General features: G+C 39.0%; 1 protein-coding gene across 1 annotated transcript in view; it reads right to left on the reverse strand.

Moving 5' to 3' along the window:
• Nucleotides 1-17,236, reverse strand: part of LOC128700019 (uncharacterized) — a 497,557-nt gene that overhangs the window by 350,891 nt on the left and 129,430 nt on the right. The window contains exons 4-7 of the mRNA XM_070098762.1: nt 15,325-15,573; nt 13,472-13,617; nt 10,657-10,766; nt 5,452-5,644 (exon numbers count right to left, since the gene is read on the reverse strand). Of these exons, the coding sequence (XP_069954863.1) occupies nt 5,452-5,644; nt 10,657-10,766; nt 13,472-13,617; nt 15,325-15,573 (698 nt within the window). The remainder of the gene's footprint in view (nt 1-5,451; nt 5,645-10,656; nt 10,767-13,471; nt 13,618-15,324; nt 15,574-17,236) is intronic.

Consider the following 17,236-nt stretch of genomic DNA (forward strand, 5'->3'; position numbering starts at 1 on the left):
ACATCATCTCCAGAGTATACGCAGCTATGCTGTCTGCCAAGATCTTCACCTATGTTCACTATCATTAACAACAATACTGAGAATACAATACACATGTGTGAGTGTTTTGGATCAAAATGAATAAAAGCAAATGATTTTTGGGATTTGTTGTGCTGTTGATGCGAACAAGGTAACATTTATGAATGGATTAAGGATAACTGGTTAGTCAGCCTTGAGTCCTGGAGGTGGTAAATACAGTGCCTGCATTCTGAAGGACGGGTGGAAACACTGCAGTTTGTAGATAAATGGTTCGGAGACCGACAAGTTGATAAATTAGACACATGTGCAACACTTGGGAATCTTTATTGAGGAAACGTTTTGCCAAACAGTGGCTTCATCAGTCCACACACAGGAAAATGAAGAACAGGAGTTTGAGGTAATCAATCCCTCTGCAGGCCCACTGCAGTTTGATGGGTCATTTAAACTGAGTGTCCATGCACTTCTGGAAAGAATGCTAAGGAATGAGTGACAGTGAATGTGTTTCTTTGTGCACTACCTTAGAAATAACAGGAGTTTAAAAAATGTTTATTCACAAAAAAATATACAGTAAAGCCTCTTCTAGTGCAAATTTATGTATTCAGGACTGAAAATGGGTAACCAAACTTTTATAGCACACTAAAAACTATAATATGTGCTGTCGAATGTGAAAGAATCAGAGTACTGTAATATCAGGTCATGACCAAAATCTAGGTGGTCTACACTGTGGAAATTTTTTCCCCCCCTCCGACCCAAGTTGGGCCCCAGGGTCAAGTGCATGGAGAGGCACAGCTCCTTCCCTACAATGCCACACATACCACTTATGGCTTTCATCCCCTCAATTAGTCCCTGGATATTAACCATAAAACAAAAATACTAGTGATGCTTGAGATACTAAGAAGAATAAGTGTGAATCTCTGATGGCATTAAAGAAAATATTAATTTTAGATATGCTTTGAGGTGGTGCATGTGTGATGCAGACTTCCTCACTTTTGGTTCAAAAGAATCCACCATCCGAACAATTAGAGACAAGTAGTGAAGAGTGTGATGTGATAGTAGTATCAAAGAGGTCAATATAGCCAAATTAAGACAAGAATGTTACTGAATGTGTGGATTGAGGAGAAAAGGAAAGAGGCCCTGTTTGGTGCTTAGGTAATATGGCAAAACCCAATCCTCCTATAAAACTGAGAAGGAAGAAGAGCCTTCACAACAGTGTATGTTAGTGCTGGATGCTTTAAAAAGAATAATCAAAGACACATCATAAAACTTTGTGACGAGAGTTCATCAGCTGATCACACTGCCATACTAAGTCACCCTACTGACTTTGTGGAAGATTATTTCTGAGAATACAGTCCTGACCAAGTGTTAAAAGCTGAAGAGACAGGGCTATATTGAAAGCACATGCCATTAAGAATTTACATTAGCAAGCAAACATCTGAACCTGGGTTTCAAGTCAGATAAGGATAGCTTGATCTTGCTGCTCTGCAAAGCATGATTTGTAGGGCAGAGAATCCCTATGGTTTACATCACAACAAGGTCTATTTGCCTGTCATTTGGTGATGTAAAAAGACAGCATGGATGACTGAGGCCCTGTTAGGCGAATGCTTCTAGTATTAATTTAGTCCTACAATGATGTATGTCATCAGAAAGAAACTTGCAATCAAGGTTCGCTACTCTCTTGATAATTCTTATTCATTCCCAAATTTTGCAGTCTGCAGACCCAAATGTGAAAATTATACTTTTACAACCAAAATATTATCTTTGATAAAGCCAGTGGACTGAGGAGTTATGACATTTACATATCAATACACACTGAAGGTAATGGAAAAACTCACTGTAGCAATGATAGACTCCCAAGACCAGCGAGCCAGAGTTTTAGCACAAATTTAAGGTTGTAGACGAACACACTCTTGTAAAGGTGTTGGGCTGAAGTGCCCTAATCAAAGCTACTATTAGAAAACACCTCCTTTCCTTAATGTTATCTTAACAATAATTAATTATGCTGAACAATTCTTTTAACCTGTACTGACCCTGGTTTTTGTCTACAATTCATTTATCACATGTGCGTGGTTGTAGTGTGAATGATAAGAAAGAGATGACTTTGGATGTTATGAATGAAAAGAAGCTGGATGTCCTGGCTCAAAGTGAAACAAAGCTGAAGGGGGTAGGAGAGTTTCAGTGGGGAGAAATAAATGGGATTAGGTCAGGGGTTTCTAATAGAGTCAGAGCTAAGGAAGGAGTAGCAATAAAGTTGAAGGATAAGTTATGGCAGGAAAAGAGGGAATATAATGTATAAATTCAAGGATTATGTGGAGTTAAATAAGGGTTTGATGTGAAAAGTGGGTTACAGTAAGTGTTTATGCACCTGGAGAAGAGAGAAGTGTACAGGAGAGAGAGAGTTTGGGAAATATTGAGTGCATGGGGAGTTTTGAACCCAGTGAGACAGTACTTGTGGTTGGGGATCTCAATGCTAAAGTGGGTAAAAATGTTGTAAAGGCAGTAGTAGGTAAATTTGGGATGCCAGGGGTAAATGAAAATGGGAAGCCTTTACTTGAACTATGTGTAGAAAGAGGTTTGGTAATAAGTAATACATATTTTATAAAAAAGAGGATAAGTAAGTATACAAGATATGATATAGCATGCAATGAAAGTAGTTTGTTAGTTTATGTATTGGTGGATAAAAGGTTGATGGGTAGGCTTGAGGATGTACATGTTTATAGAGGAGCAATGGATATATCAGGTCACTATCTAGTTGTAGCTACAGTTAGAGTAAGAGGTAGATGGGACAAAAGGAAAATGGCAGCAGTAAGAGAGAGGTGAAGGTGTATAAACTAAGGGAGGAGGAAGTTAGGGTGAGATCTATCTCCACAGTAAAATCATAATAAACACTACATGGCTTATAGCTCAATGGTAGTGTCTTCAACTCACAACTGAAGGATTTTGGTTCAATCCTGGGCTGGTGGAAAAACAAAAAAAAATTGTAGCACATTTTTAAATTAACAAAAACCCCAACTTGTTAATTACAGACAGGGAATCTGACACATTCTGTCACGCAATTCCTAACCAGCAGGTTGTCACGCCCGAGTTGTAGAATGTGTTTCTAGCACCAGTAGCCTGACTGATCAGGTTATTAACCAGAACTGGCCCACAAACATGCTGCAGTGATGATAACCCACAGAATCATCAACAAGTAGTAAGACTGTTTTGTCCATTCCTGCATAAGGTAAGTCACCCCAAGAAAAAAAAAGGCAAATTTTGGAAGGTATGTAAAAGAAAGAAATTAAAAGTGAACATAGAACAGAGCACGGTGATAAAGGTAACAAAAAGTCTAGGTAATGATAGAATGAATATCAGATTGGGGAGAGGGAACATGGAGTAAATGAATGTATTTAGATATCTGGGGTTGGACATGTCAGAAAATGGGTCTATGAGAGAAGAGGTGAATCATACAATAGATACAGGGGAAAAAAGTTGGTGGTGTTAAAATATCTGTGGAAAGAAAAGTTTATTCATGAAGGCAAAGAAAGGGTATGTACCAGGGTATAGTGATACACTTTAATATAGGTGAGAGGCATGGGTTTCAAATGCTGTAGTGAGGAGGCTATAGATAGATGCTAAGTTTGAAAGTAATGTGTGGTATGAACATCATGCAGAGAATTTGAAGTACAAAAATTAAAAGTAGGAGTCACCAAGGGCATAATTTAGAGGGCTGAGGAGTGGTTTGGGACTGTGGAGAGGAAGGAGAGGAATAGGATGATGAAGAGGGAGGGGGAAGTAAGATATGCTTGAAGTTTAGGAGCTTGAGCATCCAGCAGGCTTGTGTGAGAAGTGAAGAGAGATAGGTAGTTTTTAATGGACATGCTGTTGGAGTGTGTACATGGTAACATTGATGGAGGGATTCAGGGAAACCAGTTAGGCAGACTTTAGTCCTGGTGGCAGGAAGGGTAATGCCTGAACTCTGAAGGTGTAGGACTGTTGTGATGTTGGCAAATTTCTAGTGCACATGTTTTCTTCTTTCAGCAACCCCTGCCTTGGTGGGAGGTGACCACTGAGGTAAAAAAAAAAAAAAATTGAACACGGGTACATGCATAATTATTTTAACACACCAGTATTCTTCCACCATGCCAATGTGACCCTATAAGAGGAAACACATTCATCATCATTCATTCAATCACTCTTTCCAGAACTGTGTTGACATCATAGTTCAAATGACCCACTGAGCTGAAGCCTACCCACCCCTCCTTCAGAGTGCAAGCACTGTACCTCCTACAGTGCCAGAACAATGTAATGGTTCATAAGAGGAGGTAGTATGTGCTGTGACCATTGGAAACTACAGTGGACCCCCGACATTCGATAGCATCGACATTCGATAAATCTGACAATCGATGCATTTTAAAGCAAAAAATTTTGCCTCGACATTCGATCGAAAACCCGCTATTCGATACGATTTGTACGAGACGTGTCCACATGTGGCCTGAACTGCCCCGTGTGTGCCAGTGTTTACAAGCCAGCCAGTGTGCGCACATCTAAGGATACATTCGGTACATTCCATATTATCCATATTATCACTGTTTTTGGTGCTTGTTTCTGCAAAATAAGTAACCATGGGCCCCAAGAAAGCTTCTAATGCCAACCCTTCAAGAAAAAAGACTTGATACCTCAAGTCCTAATGGAAGGGGATTCCCCTTCTAAACACTAACACCATCCACACTCTCCCCTCCTCCCATCCCATCAATCATCACCAGATCTTCATTAAAAGTAAGTGTCAATTATTCTATTGTTATTAATCTATTGTTATTGTTGTTACTGTAATTATTCTATTGCATTAAACTTAATATTTCATGTGGTAAATTTTTTTTTTTTTCATACTTTTGGGTGTCTTGCACGGATTAATTTGATATCCATTACGTATTTCTTATGGGGAAAATTAATTCGACTTTCGATATTTTCAACATTCGATGAGCTTTCAGGAACGGATTAATATCGAATGTCGGGGGTCCATTGTATATTGTTTCTAATACACTAAATACTTAAGATGGGACACCACGAGCTCAGCTCTGCTCGTGTAGCTACAAAGATATCATCATCATCATCATCATTAAGTAACAGGAAAACCATCCTGTATGATTAGATTGGGTATTTTATGTAGACACCCTGCCTCGGTGGGAGACGGCCAACTTGTTGAAAAAAAAAAAATTACTTCTTGCTCCAACCTTGAAAAAATATAAAGATTAAAAAACATATAGATTAAAAAAATAAAGCCACATGGTTGCCACATCCCTGTGCCAATTAATTTAATTATGAATTACGTCAAAAATATTTTCGCATACTACTGTATGTGTGTTGGATTTTTGTGCATTACCTGTGAAGAGTATTTTCTTGTTTTAAGTATAATTTTCATGCAGAAGCTGTAAGTTATATTTCTGTATATTGTACCTGTGAGTGGCTGTGTGCCAGGCTGTAACTATAAGCAGGTTGATTGGTATATCAACAGGGATGAGGTCAGCCACCAGCTCTCCTCGACAGTGAAGGGTACGGAGCATGCCCTTACCGGCTCCTACAATCAATCCTGTGGGTCCATTGAGGTTGTCAACCCATCCTGGTAGAGGTTCACGCCATGCTGCCGCAACTGCCAAGAATATACAAGAATATTTTTAATATTTTAGGCAGTAGGTTGGTAGACAACAACCGCCCAGGGAGTTACTACCATCCTGCCAAGTGAGTGTAAAACGAAACCTGTAATTGTTTTACATGATGGTAGGATTGCTGGTGTCCTTTTTTACTGTCTCATAAACATGCAAGATTTCAGGTACGTCTTGCTACTTCTACTTACACTTAGGTCACACTACACATACATGTACAAGCATATATATACATACACCCCTCTGGGTTTTCTGCTATTTTCTTTCTAGTTCTTCTTCTTGTTTATTTCCTCTTATCTCCATGGGGAAGTGGAACAGAATTCTTCCTCTGTAAGCCATGCATGTCGCAAGAGGCGACTAAAATGCTGGGGGGAAGGGGCTAGTAACCCATTCTTCTGTATATATTACTAAATGTAAAAGGAGAAACTTTCGTTTTTCCTTTTGGGCCACTCCGCCTCGGTGGGATACGACCGGTTTGTTGAAAGAAAGATTTTTAATATGTTGCTGTTGAAAGAAAATTAAGGAGAAAAATTAGTATACCTTTACAAATAAATATATCAATTAGATACAAATCATGAGTTAAATTTACCTGTATTTCTGATACCTTTCTGTCCCGGGTATTTTCCTAAAATTAGATCACAACAGAGAAGGTGCCACTGTTTCTACAGTACAATAATAAAAAATGCATAGAACTGAAAAGCCAATATTTCTTTAGACTTCTGTAACTTTCATAAATTACATACCTATTATACAGTATACTGCACTTCCAAGTAGTCATCTGAAGATAACCCAATAATTTCTAAAACAAACACCAAATTCTACAAACATATCTACAGCAGAACAGTAAGTATTATGGTGTAATGGGAGCTAAGTGTGGTGAGGATGATGTGAGTGTAGCTTGTCACGTTCTGCACTACTGGATCCCACTAGTAATGATCTGACTAAGTGAATCCCACCTTGTTCCTGGCTAAGGTACCTTTAATAAGTCACAGGCATTGTTCCAGCAAGTTTATATCATACCAAAATAGTTGTGAGGCTTATGAAGAAAATCTCGGGTCCACTTGGAAAATAAATATTGCCTATATTATAAGTAGGCTCACATGAATAATCATAAATGAGGAAGCAAATATTACAGCCGCTGAAAACTGTACAATAGACTGAATACTGAAGATGGGACACCATAAGTTTAGCACTGCTCATGTAACCACAAGTAGGTAATCACACACTGATAATACATAACAAAAAAAATGACATACAGAACAAAATTTTTAATGATTACTACATAAATATTGCTCATACCCTGAAAGAATAATTACAATAAAAAGGCTTTACTTACATTAAAAATGAACTGTAACCAAGAGGAAGCTGCAACAACTGCTGAAACAGCTCTATAATAATTGACACTCATACACACAGACACAAAAGGTAAAAGAAAGCCCCTGGTGTTGGGTAAATATCCATCTATAAATTATTAAAAAATCATGTGTCACAAACCTGGACAGTTCCAAAAACTTCTGCATTTCAATAATGTTGGTTTGGATTTTAAAAGCCTACACCTAAGAAGTAATTTTTTTTTTACATCTGCCAAATACGTGTGCCACCAGGAGAGAGATCCCAAAATGGGAAAACACATTTATCATTACTCATTCAAAAGCTGTCTTGTCAGAAATGTGTAGATATCAACTTAGAGCAACAAACTGCAATATCCCTATCCCTTTCTTCAGGGTGCAGGAACTGTACTTAACACCCACTTCTAGAAATCAAGTGAGGTTAATAGGATTCCCCTTAATCTCTTCATAAATGTTCTCTTGCTCTTACTCCAACAGCACATCAAGTCCAAAATTTGGTCTCCACTAACTCTAAATTGCTCACATATACCTATTAAATGCTCAAGTGCCTACAATATTACTCAAAAGCTCTTCTCACCCTCCCTTTATCACTTCCTGAATGCACCCAGAATCCATATACCCTCCTGGTCACCCTATCATGCTCCACTCTTTCTTAATGGCCAAAGTATCTCAATAACCCCTCCTCCACTTTTTCAATGATACTTTCATACACCCATATCTAATTTCTTTGCTCAATATTCTAGGCATAATATTCACTCTGCCTAATGTGTCAAATTTCACCAATTTTAATTTAATATACTAGAGAAAGCTTCAGATTATAAATTTAATAAATTTTTATTACTTTTTAAAACTTTTGAAAACATTAACCAAGTTGACTCACAAAATCGTAGTAATATAATTCCAAACAAATCACAGAGTGCATGGGACTCGAACTCATGATGGTTAGCACACTGGATTGTGAATTTAAGGATTTGCCTGCCAGGGGTTCAAGCCTCACCCCTTCTGTGATCTATTAACCAAGGTGTTTTCTTGAGTGAGTAATTTCCTTGGTATCCATATATTTACATGATATATCATAGAATTGATGAGGGAAAAAAGGTGAGTGGTGCTGAAGTGGAGTCAAAAAACGTATCAAAGAAGGGAATGTATGAAAGTAGTTACTTATATGGATGTGAAGCTTAAAAACACCAGCTTCAGAATGTGTGGTGTGCTTAGGAAATATAATGTATTAGTCCCATTTAGAGAGAATGGATCAAAGTAGAATACAGTTTGAAGGAATGTGTCCTCATTGGACTTGATCTGGAGACATACTGGGACCTAAGTTCATGTAGGCAAATAGAACTTAGTCAAATGTTGACTTCACCATCTTGTGCCTTTTTGGCTAGAAAATATAATAGATATTTAGTACTATATTGAATCACTGTGTTGACATCTTCCTGGGAATGTTCCTTGAAGGGAGGATCTCAGAATCTTACCTTGTTCACACTCCAACATGTCAAATCCCTAAAACTACTTGCTTCAACTTGTCCCAGTCTAGCACACTCACAGGCCTGCTTGGTGCTTAACCCCTACTATGGAAAACCTTCACACTCTTCCTTCCAACCATTCCTAAGACAACCCCTACCCCTCCTGCCATCCTGGATTTATGCACATGCTCTTGTTCTTCCTATTCTATTCCATCCTTTCTAAATGACCAAACCATGTTAATAAGTCCTCTTCGACTACAAATTATACATCTGGCAACCGCACTCTTCTTTCTTGCAACGCACCACCCATATCCCACTGAGGCGGGGTGGCCCAAAAGGAAAACGAAAGTTTCGCCTTTTAAATTTAGTAATATATACAGGAGAAGGGGTCACTAGCCCCTTGCTTTCAGCATTTTAGTGGCCTCTTACAACATGCATGGCTTATGGAGGAAGAATTCTGTTCTACTTTCCCATGGAGATAAGAGGAAATAGACAAGAACAAGAACTAGAAAGAAAATAGAAGAAAACCCAGAGGGGTATGTTTATATATGCTTGTACATGTATGTGTAGTGTGACCTAAGTGTAAGTAGAAGTAGCAAGACGTACCTGAAATCTTGCACGTTTATGAAACAAAAAAAAGGACACCAGCAATTCTACCATCATGTAAAACAATTACAGGCTTTCATTTTACACTCACTTGGCAGGATGGTAGTACCTCCCTGGGCGGTTGCTGTCTATCAACCTACTACCTATGGGCAACCGCACTATCTTCTAATTTCTACCCTCCAAATTCTTTGCATAATATTCACACTCCAGACCTCTAGCCTTATAGCAATGTGCTGGTACTACTACAGTGCATTCCCACTTTTTGCCTCCACAGATAAACCTTCCACTGATGTCTCATCACTAAAATTAAAATAATTGGTATTACTATTACTTTAATTTTAGTGATGAGACATCAGGGAGAGGGGGTTGGACTTCCAGCAGGCGTGCACGAGCGTGTTTGATAGGAGTGAATGGAGACGAATGGTATTTGGGACCTGACGATCTGTTGGAGTGTGAGCAGGGCAATATTTAGTGAAGGGATTCAGGGAAACTGGTTATTTTTATATAGCCGGATTTGAGTCCTGGAAATGGGAAGTACAATGCCTGCACTCTAAAGGAGGGGTTTGGGATATTAGCAGTTTGGAAGGATATGTTGTGTATCTTTTTACGTATATGCTTCTAAACTGTTGAGTTCTGAGCACCTCTGCAAAAACAGTGATTATGTTTGAGTGAGGTGAAAGTGCTGAATGATGATGAAAGTATTTTCTTTTTGGGGATTTCCTTTCTTTTTGGGTCACCCTGCCTTGGTGGGAGACGGCCGACTTGTTAAAAAAAAAAAAAAAAACTTGGTATTAACTCCATGAGGAGGTGGAGAAGAATCTTTCCTCCATAAGTCATAGTTGTCGTAAGAGGACTAAAATACCAGGAGCAAGGGACTAGTAACCCCTTTACCTGTTTAAAGTACCAAATGTAAAAAAGAAGAAAAACTCTTATTTTCTTTTTCAGGCTGCCACACCTCGGCAGGAGACAGCTGGTGTGTAATATAAAAAAAAAATTGATATTAATAATAATAAAAAGTGCTGTCAGCTAATTGAATCTCCCTAGAACTATTTTCCCAGGGAGATTAATTATTCCCAGATTAAATACCAATTTTGAAGAAACATGAGCTGCCATTGTCCAAAACCCTGACCCACCTCTGGTATCATGGGATCAAACTCAGAAGAGCTTTTGGTCTTGCTCAAACATATGCTAATGTTCTTTTTATAAGAATCTTCCGATACTGTCCTAGACACCATAAATTCTGAAAAACTTATTGGAACATATATGGTCACAAGTCTCAGCACTGTGAAGAGATCATTCTTGGCCCCAAAATTATGTGAAGAACAATTCAACCAAACTGCTCCAAACTGCAGTTTGGAGTGATTATCTAAACTATTGTATCTGGGCACCTCTGCAAAGACAGTGATTATGTATGAGTGATGGTGAAAGTGTTGACTGATAATGAAAGTTTTTTCTTTCTTTTTGGGTTACCCTCCCTTGGTGGGAAATGGCTGACGTGTTAAAAAAATAAAAAAAATTCAACCGTAGATTAACAATGACTAGGATGATAATACATTTAATTAATGACACAGCACTTACCTATGGACGGCCGAACAATGGCCAAGGGCAATGATCCAGCCTCCTGTACCAGTACATGCTCTGCTAAAGCCTTTGTGTAAGTATAGGTGTTTGGCCGTGTCCCAATTAATCTGTCAAAGAACACTTGTCACAGGTTAGTGTGAAAAAAAAATAACCTATTGAAAGCATATTAACCCTTTCACTGCGGCATCCCAAAATTAAATGGGTGACAGTGTTGAAAATAATAAAAAAAAAAGATTATGTGAAATGGCAGGGAATCTTTTTCTTAAAATAATGACATCACAAGTGCAAAATTTGATAGGGAACCTATGGAATTATGCAGGCACCAAAGTTGCAGTCTGGATGCAGTTTACACATTGGTAGTTTTGCCCACTTGGAATCTTATTTTAAGCTAATGCCAATGCTCAATTCAACCTATTCATAGCTATTTTGTCAGAATACCTTCTGTTCTATGGACTGAGCACAACAAAATTCCCATTCAACTATCAGAACTACCCTATAATGTGTACAGAAGTTGGTAATTTAGCTAATTTTATACAAAACTTAAAATTCTTCAGTTTAAAAACAGGACAGTTTTATACACAATTTAAAATTTCCCACTTTAAAAACAGTTCAAAATAAACTCTTTAGGTATTTCAGCTGCTAAAGCAACCTACTTTCTGTTCATTAATCATGTCCCCAGGCCTCTACTATATATCACTTGCCCTGTATTTTGAATACATTATCACAAAGTTTAACCCTATTTCTCAGATAATAAAATATGACCAAGAATAATTGGTAATGATTTAAACCATCCAAACAACTGGAGCAGACCTAGTAAAACCCATAAAATACACTGTGAACCTGGGAAGGCCCTACCCTTCTTCAGGAAAAAAATTTGCCAATATCAAATATTTCCGCCCACTCTGAGCCCTATTTCTAGCAACGTCCAGTTTAAGACCAGCCAAAACCATCTCTTACTATTTTGTTTTCCATTCAATCAACTGATATCAATAAAGTTATAAAAACCACACTAGAAAACACCTCAAAGTTGCAATTTTAAAAGAAACACAAGATCAGAGGTTCGCTCTTATCCTGCACTATGAGGATATCTATTGAGAATATCAGGCAAGCATATCTACTGAGAGTACCAATCAATAAGGGAATGTACTGAAAATATTAAGCAAGGATATCAAGTGAGAGTATTGAGTAGGAGTATCAACTGAGATTATCAACTGTAATAAAATAAGAATAGCATACAAGATATTTGCATAAATGAATGCAAATTTATAACCAATAAAACCATGCTGTGAGGGATATATTAAAACTAGTAATTAATGGTTAAAAAACATGGTTCACTAACTGAGACTTATTCCTGAAAACACAACAGAACGAGTATAATTAGGCGAGTATACCTAATCTCCCCTCCCCCTCCCCCCCCCCCAAAAAAAAGGAGAGGTCAAGTGTTTATCAAGAAGTGCCTTTGACAAATGATAAAACACAGAGGAGCTGTGAATCGACCCTTGCAACCATTTACAGATGAGTACACATACACAAATGACATACTACTATATAGAAAGTCGCTAGTTATGCTGAGCATAACTAGCGACCCACACCAGTTGACTAACCCTCAGGTACCCATTTTACTGATGGGTGAAGATAGACAACCAACCGGTGTAAGGAAACACGTCCAATGTTTCCATCCCTTTGCCGGGAATCGAACCCGGACCCTCACCATGTGAAGTGAGAGCTTTTGCCACCAGGCCACGGGGCACCGTGCAGCACCAGTATGGAACCTGCACCTGAAAAAGTATGTTAAAAACTAGAGTGTAGAAGTATATAACAAGGATTGTTCCTGAGCCAAGGAGCATGAGCTATGCAGAGAGGCTAACCAAATTGGACCTAACGACACTGGAGGACAGAAGAACTGGGGATGACATAATAAAAACATACAAAATACTCAGGGAAATTGATAAGGAAGACAGGTATAAGCTGTCTGAGAGGCAAGAAATGGGAACTTGCAGTCACCACTGGAGGTTAAAGTCACAGATGAACCATAGAGATTTTAGGAAGTACGTATTTCTTCAGTCTCGGAGGTTAAGGTCACAGACGAAGCACAGAGATTTTAGGAAGTATTTCTTCAGTCTCACAGTGGTCAGAAAGATGAATGATCTTAGTGAGGATGTGGTGGAAGGAGGCAGCTTACACAGTTTTAAGAGCAGGTACAACAGGGCCCATGAAGCTAAGAGGAAGTGACTAATGATTGGCAAGTTAAGAGGCAGGACCAGAAACTGGGAATCAACCCCTGCAACCACAAATAGGTGAGTACAAATAGGCGAATACGGTTTGCAAACACAACAAGTTGAGTAGAACTAAAAGAGTATTCCTATACTCACTCTCACACTTTTTGAAAAAACATATTTGTGTATAATAAGGTGAGCAGACTCTGTGGCAGCACCAATAGGAGAAGTTGGGGGTAGCTTCACTTGCCCTCCAAACATCCCTTAGCACCTACATAAAAATAGTAATAATAACGCTGCTTCATCTCCTCGCTCCCCTTCCAACCAGATAACAACCCCTAAGCACTCCCCCCTCCAATATATAAATTCTGGTGCTGCCCCTGCTGAAGACAGCTTCATGAGGTAATATACCCATATAGATATCCTGAAAACAATTGGTTGAGTATACCTCTACACACAGCCGGAAAAAATAAAGAATATCACTTGGAGAGCATTCCCCATCCCCCTCCCAAACATACATAAATTATATAATGAAAATCACCACAGGATAAACAACAATGTCAACAAACTAGTGAAGACAGAAGATGTTGACTTACTTGGGTGTAAGGTAGTTGAAGGTTTCATCATCCATCCAGTCAATGAGTTGGATGAGCTTATAGGGATCAATAGGTGGAGGATAGACCATTTCCTTAACTTCGCCACGATCACAGTTGCAATACGCAGTGGAAACATGTACCACTGCCTGCCCACAGCAAAATACAAGTATTTTATTAAAATACAATACACAACTGATACAATTTCAACATAAAAATTGATAACTGATATAGTTTCATGAAAAAGGTAGCTACTTGGGTACACTAGAGTTAAAGACAGATAAAGCACAGGGATGTTAAAGTATTCCTTCGGTCTCAAAGTGGTCAGGAAGTGAAATAATCTCTATGAAGAAGTGGTAGAGACAAGTTCTATATATAATTTTAAGAGCAGGTATAATAGGGCCCATGAGGCTAGGAGGGAGTATGGCAAGCCACTCACCTCATTTTCAATTTTTTTCAGTCAAAATGTTTTGTAAAGTAAAAGGACACAAGTGCAACTAATGTGACATTTATTGTGGCAACGTTTCGCTCTCCAGGAGCTTTATCAAGCCATTACAAACAATACATGGACACAGAGGGTATATAAAGGCTCAGAGTGAGGTGAATACTAGTGAGGTACCATTTCGAAGTTCACTAGTGGTAGTGGTAGTAGTAGTAGTAGTAGTGGTAGTGACAAAAGTAATACAATATGGTAGAGCAATTAATTCGTACATGAGTAAAAGGATATAAAAGCTATTACTTGGGTAACATATAAATAGGTTGGACAAATATAAACTGGAATGAGGCAGCTTGTTTCAGTGTTCACTCTCTGTGCTTTGTGTAGTATAACTTCATTTTCTTTTTTGATTATAATAATAATTCTTTTTTGATTATAATAATAATGTGTAGAATAACAGGAGAGACTATGTGATGGCAGGGTTTACTGTTTTCAGGAGGATTCTTGCTAAGACTTCGGAGATGGTGAAGCTGCCGTTGTTTTGTTTAATTGTATTCGAAACAGCGATCAGTGCTATATACCCTCTGTGTCCATGTATTGTTTGTAATGGCTTGATAAAGCTCCTGGAGAGCGAAACGTTGCCACAATAAATGTCACATTAGTTGCACTTGTGTCCTTTTACTTTACATATTGTCGGTAATTCTACCAACTTTATTACAAAATGTTTTGACAACCTATATGAAACTCCCACAGCAGCTGCAATGTCCCGAATACTCTGATGACAATCTGCGAATAGCCTTCTTCACTTTTTTAACACTGATGTGGCTTTTTTTACATTAATGGATGACCAGAGCGTTCATCATCCTCAACTGATGTTCATCCAGCTTTGAATCAAGAAAACCACTCAAAATAGTGTGTCCAACCCATTGCTTCGTAGCCAAATGCTAGCTGAAATGTTCTGCGAGTTTCACTAGCCATTTTACCGAGCTTGGAACATTATTTCATACACAATTATTTATTTTAAAGATTCCATTGTTACACAAAAAATTGCAACAAAGTACAGACACTAGTGCCTGTTTAACGTTAACGGAATGACCGACTGCACTGACTGAAACTTGCCAGGTTACTTCACAAAGGAGTCTACTGTGCAGTGTGTCTATGCCTCTGCCATATTTCACCCAGGAAGCACGCAAAAAATCGAGTATGGGAACTTTTTGATAGCATCTCGTATACACACGTGTGTGTGTGTGTGTGTGTGTGTGTGTGTGTGTGTGTGTGTGTGTATACTCACCTAATTGTGGCTGCAGGGGTCGACTCATAGCTCCTGGCCCCACCTCTTCACTGTGTGTGCATGTGTGTACACAAGCTCTCAAAGGTACCGTAGTTAAGTATAACCCCATTTGTATACACTTGTACTCACCACCAACTTGGTCATCTTGTGACAGAGTTCCACCAGGCGCTTGGTACCCAGCACGTTCATCTGTAGCGAGAGTTTGAGAGCCTCGTCAAACTTAACTGTAGCGGCCGCATGGAACACCACAGACACTGTAGAGATGAGGGTGGTGGCGTCCTCAGCATAGATGCCAAGACTTGGTAGTATTATGTCACCTTGCACTGGCACCAGCTTGCGGAACACCTCAGGTGACTTGCACCGTAGCTCGTCAAACACCTGTGGACACACGTCTGTTAATACCATCACTCGTGCGCAGTAGCTGGTCAAGCACCTGTGGAGACACAGCTCGTCAAACACCCATGGACACACATGTCTGTTAATACCATCACTCGTGTACAGCAGCTCATCAAGCACCTGTGGACACGCACCACAGCTCATCAGACACCTGTGGACACTCGCCATAGCTCACCTAACACCTGTGCACACATGCACTATAGCTCATTGAACACCTATGGTTACATAGGTGTTCTATATCGGCCAAAATATTATATAAGACCGGACAATAATGAAGCATACTTGTCTATGACCCATCGGGTTTGGGGCATTTTTTTTAAATATACTAATAAACAGCTGCGAGTGACCAAGAAAATTATAGACCCATACTGGTTTAACGCTTGATTTGATTATGATAATAGTTATAGAAGATCCAAACAGAGAACACACCATCGTCTCACTCTTCTAGGGGAGGGTCCCTGGATTCAAGCAAGTGGAGTTGCTTCCTCCCTGATTGGCTTTCATTTCCCCTGTACTATGATACCGACGGGTTTAGCACTCCCCATCGATTTCAAATTTTATAATAAATAATAATGGTGGCGGTAAGCTAAGACACATTCTTATAAGACACAATTATGGATGACAGTTACATTCATACAAACTCTTTACAAGTAGAGCACTGCTGTGGTCAGTTAGACACGTATCCCTGTGATCTTAAAAGGTATCTCTCGTAGCATACACCACCCGTCCCCTGCCTCTTTGAACGATCCAAGAGACGTATCAACACAACCCCAGCTTCCCGTATCTCGACCCCACACAAGAGGCCTAGTAACTGTACCTAAAAACTCCCCAGTAGGCAGAGGCGCTGCAGCTCTAACCTGTCACTCAAGCTTCCTATGAGGCCCAGGAGCTGGAGATCAATAAACAAAAGAAAGAGGAGCTGTAGATTAACATCCTCAAGAGACCCAGGAGCCAGAGTTAAACCCAGTCAAACACATTAGCAATGCATACTAGTAACTTTCTCTGTGCCTTACAATGTTTCATTACACGTCAACTACATTATTTTTGTACCGCATAAAATTAAAAAATTAATTTAAAGACGAATCACTGAAACATGACAGGGAATTTTCCGTAGAGTTTCTCCCGCTGATCCTTACCAAGCAGGCAACATATATTGAGAGGTGTACATCTCACAGTGTATATACAATGAGAGTTTAATTCCTATTTTAGGGATTAAAGTATTCTTGACCTGTGGTGAATAGGTGACATGCAGCCTAAATGACCCCTCATGTAGTATGTAGCCTTTTAAACCTTAATGACCAAGGGACCCTCTCTAAGGAAATATGTGTAACTATTGCAGCTTGGGCCTTTTTCCCTACAGAACGAGTGACCCCAGTCACCTTATCCTCTAACTGATACACCTTTGTGAAGAAAAGTTGTAGAACAAACATGGCAAAGTTTTACACAGAGCGAAACTTCGTCATAAAAACGTTTCTACACCATTTCTTTCTTTTCATTACTGGTGGTTGTATGACATTTCGATCCAACTTCAATGTGCGTGGAGATACCAAAGCTCGAAAGAACTTGTGGAAAATTTTGGATTTTCCTAAATTCAGCATGTCAATTTGATTAATACAATAATTGTGTAATAAAATATGATGTATAA

The sequence above is a fragment of the Cherax quadricarinatus genome, chromosome 64 (assembly GCF_038502225.1).
Source record: "Cherax quadricarinatus isolate ZL_2023a chromosome 64, ASM3850222v1, whole genome shotgun sequence".
NCBI classification, from domain to species: domain Eukaryota; kingdom Metazoa; phylum Arthropoda; class Malacostraca; order Decapoda; family Parastacidae; genus Cherax; species Cherax quadricarinatus.